The sequence below is a fragment of the Trachurus trachurus genome, assembly GCF_905171665.1.
Source record: "Trachurus trachurus genome assembly, chromosome: 20".
Taxonomy (NCBI): domain Eukaryota; kingdom Metazoa; phylum Chordata; class Actinopteri; order Carangiformes; family Carangidae; genus Trachurus; species Trachurus trachurus.
The window spans coordinates 10,342,421-10,353,625 of NC_139911.1; the positions used below are offsets into that span (position 1 = coordinate 10,342,421).

General features: G+C 40.9%; 1 protein-coding gene across 1 annotated transcript; it reads right to left on the reverse strand.

Annotated features, from left to right (window-relative positions):
* Window positions 1-588: 588 nt before the first annotated feature.
* hgd (homogentisate 1,2-dioxygenase) lies at window positions 589-8,849 on the reverse strand. Its single transcript, XM_083995976.1, has 14 exons — window positions 8,630-8,849; window positions 7,259-7,330; window positions 6,796-6,884; window positions 6,593-6,698; window positions 5,926-5,985; window positions 5,761-5,852; window positions 5,584-5,618; window positions 5,375-5,454; window positions 5,022-5,121; window positions 4,123-4,247; window positions 2,263-2,367; window positions 2,002-2,128; window positions 1,402-1,583; window positions 589-1,308 (listed from the first exon to the last, which is right to left on the reverse strand). The coding sequence occupies exons 1-14, from the start codon at window positions 8,642-8,644 to the stop codon at window positions 1,165-1,167; spliced, it is 1,332 nt and encodes a 443-aa protein (XP_083852102.1). The 5' UTR covers window positions 8,645-8,849; the 3' UTR covers window positions 589-1,164.
* Window positions 8,850-11,205: the final 2,356 nt, after the last annotated feature.

Below are 11,205 nucleotides of genomic sequence, written 5' to 3' on the forward strand. Positions count from 1 at the left end.
CCCATTCTTTTGCAGGGTGTTGCTTTCCCTTTTTCATTTTAAAATTGTCAAACAAACAAAAAACAAAAACTGATATTGCTTAAAATATTGAAAAGGAATGCTTCCGGTTTCACATCACGCCTTTTGAAGAAAAAAAAAACATCTTTCTCTTGCTTTAACTGTTCACATTAACAGAAATGTTTTCATGCCACTGTATTGATGCATCAACAGACAAGGATAATGGTCACACAAATATTGGAGCAGCATGTAAACCTGACTGTGTGACAAGTTTGTAGCTGATAAGCTCACAAGCTGAAATCTTTGCCAAATTGAAAAATATACACACAGAAAGTAAAGATCAATGTGTGTTCATCATTGACCACTAAGGTTTCCTTTTGCTAGATATTTTTGGAAAACATGAACTCATGATGATCTCATAACCTCTAAAATAAAAAATCAGAGAAAGAGGATTAATAGTAAATCTAATAATGTCTATATAAAGTCTATGTAGCCTGTTTGTTTTTTTCACAATACATAGGAGCAAGTACCTGACATTTCAACTTAAAAATAATTGAGGGTTAGGGGTTAGTTGATGTAAAAAGACAACAGTTTTAAATCATTGAACATTTTATTGGCAGTACACAGAAGTGTACTCAGTGTTTTTGTGTACCGTATATATCTTCAGTTTATTTATTTCTTGTTTGCCTTTTTATTTGTAAGGAGAATGTGTTAGTTGTTCTTTAAAAAATTACATAGCCACTTTAAAATTAAATTTTCCAGTAAACAAAGGTGCGCTGACGTCCTTAATCTACAAACTGTTAAAAGTGAGTCAGATACTCAAATTGCACACATGCAGTCACATGTACAGAAACTATTTATGCTGCCTAGTTGTTTTTTCTTTTCTTTTTTAAATTTCTAACAGGACAAACTGCAAAGTGCACAAGTTTTGTTTTTTGTTGTTCAACTCCAATCATAGTTGTATAAAATAAACATCTAAATTTCATTGGCATACTTCAATCCCTCTGTACTTTCAGTCAACGCACCTAATCAAAAAATACAAAGAAAGCCAAGTTGCACTAAAATTGGATAGCTGGTAGTTACATTTAAGAAAGTGAAATTAGGACTTTTTATCCTCAGGTAACAACTGCACTTGGTTAAAATTTCTTCCCACTCAATTCTCCTTTTTTACTTTTTGCTGGGCTTCCAGTTGGGGTTAAAGTGGCTGCGCAGAGATTCCCAGCACTTGTAGTAGCTCTTATCGAGCCTCTGACATGTCTGAAGACCCCACTTGGTCACTGCCATACTGAAGGACGACTCAAACATAAAAGCCTGGAGGAAGGAAGTGAAACACAACAGGTAAAAATCTCTCAGTGTGTTCTGTGAAAGCGAAAATATAAATATACATTAAACAGATATCTTTACCATGGTTCCCTCAGCCACCCTCTCTGGTTGTAGGTCAGCCGTGCTGTTCTTCTCGAAGCATTCAGCGTCGGGGCCGTGTGGGGTCATCATGCTGTGGAGGCTGCCCCCTCCTGGCTGGAAACCCTCCTCTTTGGCCTCATAGTGGCCTTTGATCAGACCCATGAATTCGCTCATGCAGTTACCTAAAGTGACAAGCAGGAGAAGCTATAACACAGCAGCACTGCGCTGGGTGCAGTTTACTGTGCAAAGATCAAGTTGTTGCATTGACTTCCACTAGATGGCCTTATAGATCTGTGGTGAAAACAGACAAAAGGTTCTGTGCTAGGCCCCCAGTTGGAGAGAGCCATCCAGCAGGTGGATGGTTATCACCTGCCTTCTTGACACTGGTTGAGTAAATAGACTTGTTAGGATATGGCTGATTTGTTTCACACTAAATTAGCCTCACTGGGCAGAATTTGACTCTTATAATTGAAATAAAGTCACATCCCAAAACCCTCGCTCTATTAAATTTCAAGTCTTTTTCTCCTTTTTCTGTGGACAAGTCACTGTAGGAGTTGAAGTAAGGTGTGTGTGTGTGCGTGTGTGTTTCGGTGGTCTTACGGTGATAGTACGGTGGACGGAAGGTGTTCTCGGCCACGCCCCACCGTGGAGGGAAGATGACAAAATCAGCGATAGCCACACCGGGTCGTGTGGATTTGGCAGTCAGCACCGTGAAGATAGATGGATCCTACAGAGAACAATATGGGACATTTGAAGCTGGAGTGTGTAGCAAGACATTAAGTGAGAAAATAATATGATATGAAATATGTATTATGAAAAAGCACCGTGAGTGTGCCTGTGTTTCTTAAACATGACTCTCACCGCATGGTCGAACGCCACACAGTTGATCACCATGAAGTTCTTCAGGTTGTATTTGTAAGGTGTGTAGTTCCCGTGCCAGGCAACCACATTGAATGGAGAAAAATCCTACGTGCAGAGCGCAGAACAAAACAAATAAGACGAGTCTACCCAAGCTACAAACACAAAGGACTTTAAATTGAGCTTTTCACAGGGAAAGAGGAACAATGAATAATGTCTTTGTAATCTTAAATTCCCAGAGAGAGTACTTCTTGACATAAAGAGAAAAAAACTGGTCGTAATGAAAAGGGTTGATTGTGAAAAAGGGTGTACTTCTTTCATTCTTTCTTCTCTTTCATTCCCCCTGTTCTTTGTGATACGAGGCTCCAGGTATTATGGGGTAATTGGCTTCACAATCAAACTTTCCCAAACTTTGAGCATTTTGACGCTCGCAGCGGCGCAGTTATGGGGGGAGCAGCAGTAACAGTGGGTGCAGAGATATTTCTTTATCTTGATTGTTAAAACCACAGCAATTTTATATAGTTTCTCTGTTCTGATAATGTCACTGCGAAAAAGACATTCAACAGGAGCTCTAAAATCAATACAGTTCATTACAACTCAAGCTGCCTCCTGAGTGACCTCTAAGCTCCTTACACACACGCGACACGCACACACATGAACACCTGACGCACAAACCAAAAAAATCAAAAAAATCTCACACACACATATTTATACGTACACTTGTGCATAAGTTAATTCACACATATAACCAATAAACACCAGACACAACCAGCAACACACCCAATTTACAGTAGCTGCCATACAAAAAGGCCATTGGGAAACCCAGCACAGGTAATTTCTTGGACATTCATCTGTGGTAACTCCACTACATTCGATTAAAATGAAAGGGAAAAATGGAGGAGAGGGAGCACTTGCACACACATGCACACAAAACACAAACATATTGGCCCAGTCAAGCAAATAATAAGTTAATTTGAGCAATTTCAGCGCTCTGCAGGGGAACAAAACAGCAGGACCAGACGGGAGCAGCAGCATCTTCCCTGAGATGAGGCTCGCGTCCTTATTTTCTTGCCCCTGTAGCCTCACGCTCCAGGCTCGGGGAGGGATGGACACCAGGAAAAAGCATGTCAGGTTCCTTACACCTCGAACTTCCAGCACATGACAAGGGGCAGATGCTCAAGCAGAGGTGGCAAGAGATGAAAAGTATTTGTTTTGCCACAAAAAAGACAGTATCTTACCCTTGTGTACTTCCTACGATGAATAATAACAGTGTGGTTTGACATGGTTTCCACGGTTACAACCCCTCAACCCCAGCCCCTGACAAACCTCTCCTCCCACCTCCTCCCTGTCTCAGTAAAAAAACCTCCTGTCAGACATTATGTGTCGATCCAATTATGCGCCTAACAGGACATTTCTGGAGGGGGAGGATCATTCCTCGAGTGAAATATGGTGAAATTAATGCTTAACTTGTGAAAGGTTTTTCCTACAAAGCAAAGCTTCACGGGTACACCGTCTGTAACGCCAGAATGCCTTAACTAATTATGAGTGATTAAGACTCATAAAGGAGTCGAGGCGGAAACCTGCTGAATGGATAACAGCTAACGCGTCCATATTAAATCATCAGGGATGGCAATTCAATCGGTAGGAGCAGCTAATGGATCATATGCTTCACTTGGACAGTTTCCTGTTACTTATTGTTGCGGTTCGATGGTGTTTACTGAAGCAAATTCAGACCTAAATAGGGTAATAGGGCAGGTAGCCTACGGCATATGCGTGGGCCGCTGTCATACAGTGTCCGTGTATGTGTATGTGTGTGAGTGTACGACACACACACACACACACACAGGCTAAAATGCCACACACCTGTTGGCAGGCGAACAGCTTCCCTTGGTACTTGTTGATGACGGTGTAACCTGTGGCCACGGTGCGATCCTCATACCAAGCAACTGGACACAGGAAGTCTCTTGGGTTGGCCAGACCATTGGCTCCTGCAGAACACACAATACACACAACCAACAAAAGAAAAATACACTTTTACAAACGACAACAAAGCACCCCCTATATATTATTGTACATTGTGCAGTGTACTACATGTAGTGTGCCCATTTCTTTACACTATCTGGTCTAGTGTCTTCCCCACAGTGAGTCACAAAGCCTAGCGTCTATGGTGTATACATCACTGTTTAACAATACCACAATGCAATGAACCACATTTCATAGATGTGAAAATGGTGCCACTCTGCAGCTGCCATTGATGACACAAAATGATGATGATTAGTAAGTGTCCAAAAGCTCAATTTACTGCTGTCTATTGAGTAAACTATTGATGGTCTATTATATAGTGGGTAGTGAATGAGAAAGTGATTTCAGATAAAGCCCATAGGCTACAGCCATGCTATTGCCTCTGGCAGGGCATACGTTAGTGTGTGTGCGCTAATAATATTGAGGTTTACAATATCCACCAGTCTAACATTTATAGTATTCACTTGTTTTACATGTCAGCATTCGCAATAACTAACTAATTAGCACTTACTAATCATAAACCAAAGCTATTTATGATTGATCCCGATGTGTTTAGCAAATTTTATAACAATAAATCGATGGCTTGGTGACATATTTTAGTCTTAGAACATTTTTAGAGGAGGTGTGGATGAATTCAGACAAGAAGATGTAGCAAGAAACAAACAAAGTGTGCAGATTTCAAGGAAGAATAAACACATACTACACGTGTCTACACTCATAAACACTATACGAACACACACCTATGGGTCCCAAGTCAGGGAGTTCATAGTGGGCTCCATAAACCTCCAGTATGTATCCCCTGGTTTCTCCAAACACGTCCACACTGAAGCGCATCCCTTGCTGGAGGAAACACATGAGAAGTGGTGGTGAGGGGACTTCTGGGTTCATGGACTAATGGTGTTTGGAAAAAACACACGTGTGCTTTCATGGTGGTCAAGAGTTAGCTGAAACCTCTTTCCACTGTTATTTATTGTTGGGTCACTTTGGAAAAGTACCAAAAATACGTCTCTCTAAATATGGTAAGTGGGGCGTGGGGGCGGACACAATGAGAGATTTCTGTGCGAACCGGAGAGATGAAAAACATAGAGCTCACCTGGATGACACAGATCTCGTTCGGCTCCACCATCATCTTCCCAAACTCTGTAGTGATCAAGATCTCACCCTGCTGGGGGACTAGCAAAACAAACACACAAAGAGAGCAACAGAGAAAAGAAAATCTGAGAGAGAAGAAGGACGGAGGATTGAGCTATCATTGCTCCGGTGATAGACGACAGTGAAAACATCAACAGCCCTTTTCCTCACCAATCAGAAAGTCTCCATCTGAGTTGTTGAAGCACCTGGAACGGGAAAAAATTGAAGAGCTCAGAAATGATCAGCGAAAGCGTAACCAATGATTTTTTTCCCCCCTTTCCTATTGATATGTGAAAATACCTCTATTTTTATATGATGGGATAGATCTGCACATAAATACATACTGACCTGTCAACCATGGAAGTGTTGCAGGTGTACATATGGATGCCAATGCCATTGCGAGATTTGGCATCCCCGGCACCACAGACTGTATGCAGACCCTGCAAGATGCAGATGGTAATTTGCAGTTTTAAATGAAACAACAAGATGTGGGGAAGAAAGAGTCAAACTTACGGCCACAAAGTCCACTTTCTTCTCTGTAGACTTTGGGATGGTAAATGGCAGCCATCGCAGCTATGAGAGAGTATGAGACAGTAACATTTATAGAAGATTTAAAGGAATAAATCTTCACAGCAATGGTATTAAATGCTCTGAAAATATATTTTCTCAATAAAACATTTACATTGAGCCATGAGATTTGATATGAATTCAGAATTTTCTAACACAATTAGATTTTTGTACTGGTTAGTTTTAAAAATGCTGCTTTATATGTCAGAGTTTTGCTCAATTTGGATCTAAATGCGACAGCAGCTATGTGGCTTTTATGTCGCCAGTGGCTGATAATCAGATCCGATCAAACCAGGTTCACACAGGAAACAGAGGAGCGCAGCTAAGTCTGACTGTCAAAACATGGGGGAATAGGCCTTTTAAGAACCTTTTTTGTTTATTACTCACAAAAGCTAGAGCAAGATCAGCAGTGAATTTGCTGTTTTCTTGTTTGGCTGATGTTTGAAGCTTTTGTTTGGCTAATGTTTGAAGCTGCACTTCTGCCCACAATGAATTTCCCTCTGGGACAATAAAAGTATATCTTATATTACAATCTTTAGCAAATATCACAGTTTCACCAAACTGAAGCAAAGACTAGATGGGCAGGGACTCTTCCTGTTCATCATTAATATACCTGGTTTGGATCGGGCTCCGCTTCATTCCAGTCCTCGGTTAGATTCCCACATGGCACTGCCGTAAAGGGCTTGTGTTTGACAGAGGGGATGATGCGGTAGAGCCAGCTGAAGAGAGAAAACAGACCAGTATTAAGTTATTCCAGATCTCTACAATCCATTTGAACTATGTGAACTGATGAACATGTCAGACAGAGATGGATACCTCCTCTTATTGGCTGGTCGAGGGCAGGTGAAGGCAGAGCCAGAGAGCTGCTCAGCATAGAGGCCATAGGGACACACCTGAGGACTGTTCTGTAGGAATACAATGGACAGTGTTCAGACAGTATGTTATGCTGTGTGTTTTATACATGTTTTATGCAACCACAGTATTGGCATTGGCCCACTGATTACATAAGGTTGGTTTATCTAATAATGATGAAAGGTCTATAGATGAGAAGAGGAGAATAGCCTACAAAGTTGAGTTTACTTTGCGCCTCTTGGGATCAGATTTTGATATTTTTCGATAAAACATGGAGGAGTCACAGCAGCTTTTGGTTGGTTAAACCCCTCCTGACACCTATGGTGTCACATTAAGTATTCATGCAATTCACTTAAGCACAAAATCAATGAATAAATGATCAAATTAATGCCAAAATGAGCCCTGAGTGTGTTTTTGTGTGAGCTACCTGTCCCTCAGGTAATGATCCAGGACAGCGTGGGTCTTCGGAGGAGAACTCATTGCCAAAGCCACTCATGTACTGAAACAGGCAGACAGACAAACATTTAACATTCAAAGGAAGTTAAAGTGAAAAATAAAAAATACACCACGCAGCTTCATTGTAATGCAGGATAAATGTGTTCATGCTGGTTATAATTAAATTTGAAGGCTTGTCATTAAGGCTTGTCTTTTTGTTAATTGTTGTCATATTGATTCACATTAGATCTATGATAAAACAAACTGCAGTTATGCCAGATCCCCCCCTCCCCCTTGCAGTCATCCATTATTTTTGTGTTATTGTGTTATAGAAACAGACTAATTACTCTAACATCCTCCACAGTATATTTTGATCAACACTTTTACTTCTCAGTTATGAGATGATTAATATTCCACTATCCTCTTCTGCTGGCACTGATCACCAGCACTCAATGTCTCCCCAACCACTGAAAAACATGAACTTGGAAAGTGGTAAAGGATTCTTGCTGAGTCATTGTTAGTTTGCAAAAGAGGCACGCTGGCGGACATGGATGGTTTCCATATGTGCGCGTTCATGTGTTTTTGGGGCGCCTCAATAAGTACTAAAACATTTTGAAAGCTCCAGCATGTTCCTCGTTTTGTTGAACTTGTACTTTAATTTTGAGTTATAAGGTGACAAAAACGCACAACTCCACACACATCACATGGATCATATAGCAAATATCAGATAAATTCCGCTTATTCTTCAAATGATCTTTTAAAAGAAATCTACAAAAACACTGAAACAATTGCAGTGTTCTCACTTTTTGGACATAATAGCCTAATCACAATCTTAAATGCTGGATACATGTCAGTCAACTGGTGGAGTTGAATTGATGCTTCAGTAACGGTTTCCACTCAAATAAAAACCCACTAAACTACACTTAACACAATCAAAGCAGGACTGGAGTAAACGGTTTGGAGGCCGTAATGGTTAGAACATATGAGAGTAAAACTCATTTCATTATAATGATGATATAAAAGGTTTTCAAGCTGGTTCTATTGGAAATAATAGTTTCGTGCTGTTATTGAGGCATCGCTGACCACATCTGGGCAGCTGCAGAATGCAGCACTCTGATTGGTCGAAGGCAACGCCTCCCTTCAGTCAGCCGGTCTACTTCTACACTTGTGATGGCTAATACAAAGTTTAAATTTACACATGTGGTATAAGATGTATGATAAAAAATCAATGGACACCTTCTCTATTTCCAAATTGCGTGCACATAGTGTCAACACTAAAACTATTGTGAAACTTAGCGGATTTGTTAGATACGCAGTCTCAGCGCAGTAGAAGTCGTTTTAGAGAAAAGAAATGCTGCCTTACCTTGAGTCCAGCCATTGTGGTGTCTCTTCAAACTATTCTCGCAGCTGTTGAAAGTTTCAAAGTAATTTGCAGCTATTGTCGAACTCCTAATGCATTGCCCTCGACCAAAGTCCACAGCTTCAGACGTGCATGCCGGTATGCACTGAGTGTAAAAAGAGGGGTTGGATTTATACTCTTGCTCAGTATGGTTTTAATTAAGCATTGACAGGCTCCGTGACGCAGCAGCAGGGTCTCTAGCAAAAGGGGAAAGGACGGATTGGATGGCCGAAAGGTGCGCAAACAAAGACCAGTCCCACTGCCAAAATAAACAATAAGCAGGACTGGGACATCTCTAAGTTTTAATTGCAACAAACAGATATATAATATAAAAGGACATAATACACATTCAGTAGGCCTACATGAAACCGATGGGCATGCAATTGGAAATGCCTTTTCATGTCATACAAATAAATCACATAATGAAATAAAAACAAAACAAAGCTAAAGGCATTCTATACTAAACTCATAGTATTGGTGTCTGACATATTAAAATATTGTCATACCTAAGGGGTTATAATAAAATAAAACTAATAGAATCTAAATGAGACAGAGGAGCTTTCTGTTAAGTCTCTGCATTGTGGTGACCTCCTGTGGGACTGCTTGTGCAAATAATTGTGTCATGCTCATCCTCACGTCCTGCAAAAACAAACATTAAGGGGGGAAAAAGTCTATTGGATGAGGTCTCTAATATTACAAAATTCCCTCTGGCCTACCTTTTATATAGTTTATTCTGAGGATGAAGTAAAATGTCAACATGTCACACGTGCCACCGGCTTAACACACCTTACCGTTTCATTTAAAGTGAGTTATCATTCCTGTTCAGAGGCATTATTAATTGATTTCTCTTAAAAGCAGCATATAATACACGGGTTAACCTCTGCATGCTGCAGCGAGCAGCTCGCTCTCGATGTGAACAACAGCAGCAGAGGCCTCCAAAAGCTCTATATACATTACTTTAAGCTAAATTTATTCTGTTCATTTCATGAAATAGATGGTCAAACGATGGGTACCTAATGTCCCCCATGCAGCATGTATCAAAAAGAATCAATTTCGCCTTTCTCATTCTTGCCTCGCTTCCCCTCTTGTCTATTTCTTTCTTTTTGGGAGGTGTTGGGGAAGGATAAATGATGGCAATTCTCATAGCGAGGCGCAAATAAACTCGCCGCGGCAGAAGTAACTGTTCTCCGGCGAGGCGTGCAGTCAGGCCCGGGCCCCCCGCTGACAGGCAGTCAGGGTGCTGTGCCAAAGACGAGAAAGCCCAGTGGCAGGAAAATATCACGTCCCAGTCTCCGGAAATTGATCTGCTCCTTGTATGGAGAAAGAAAATGAGTGATTTTAATTTCATCCCCGAGTCTGATGATAGAATTCTAGAGTATTTGGGTCCAATCCGGATGTGTGTTTTAAGAGAGGCAGGAATAGCTGGAGACGAAAAAGAGGAAACTGTTGTTGCCTACTGACAGTTATATCTATGCATGCGTAAGTGGGCCATAAATGCTTTGTTATTAGATGCCTGCTGAACTCAATGGCTTGATGGTAAATGGTACACTCACCTGGCAGCGTCTATCCCCATATGCATAAACAGGCAATCTCTCTCTCTCTCGCTTCCTCTCTCCCTCACACACACACACACACACACACACACACACACACACACACACACACACACACACACACACACACACACACACACACACACACACACACACACACACTGTTACAAGACTATTCTGTGATTTATGATATTTATGATGGCGTCTTCAGTCTCTCACAGTAGATGGTGCCATACATTCACACATACATGCAATGTACTGTATGAAAGCTACATTTGCCCCCTTTATCCTACAGCCTGACCTTTAAAGGGTTGTTAAACCCTGCACTTCACAGCCCTGAAAATAGATCCATCAGGCTCAACAATTAAAATCTCATACGTGGGTTTACCACTGGTGTGTAGACATAACCAGCACAATGGTATTATGTATAACGTGGATGTTTTGATGCACCACAGCTCCTACAATGCATGGACCACTTCCTTCAGGGTCCTCTACACAATGATTAAAAACCTTAAACAAGAGTTATAATAATCAAAAATGCTTCTTCTAGAGCCTAAGCAGTCCAGTGTATACTACATCCTAACTGATAGTTATGTATAGCCTATGGATCAAGCATACTTCAATTAATCAGGCAGTAGAGCGTATAGCCACAACTAATTAGTGTGTGCTTACACACCTTCCTCGTCATGTTACTTTATACGCAAATCTCTATTCTTCATTGAGCCATGAGGGAGGATGCAGGTGTTGTATGTACTTTCCTTTAGACACAAAGCAAAGCAAAGCGCCACATGATACAGTATAGATAGATGCCGCACCTACACACAACATGAAATTGAGTCTTTTGTTAGTCTGCTGATATCACACAAAAGTCCGCCATCATTGCAAACCACATCAGCAATTTAAAAAATGGTAGCGATGCGATTTGTTCTGATTGGCTATCTCTTTGTATTCTGCAGAGCTGCTATAACTATGTACAATTTGCTCAAA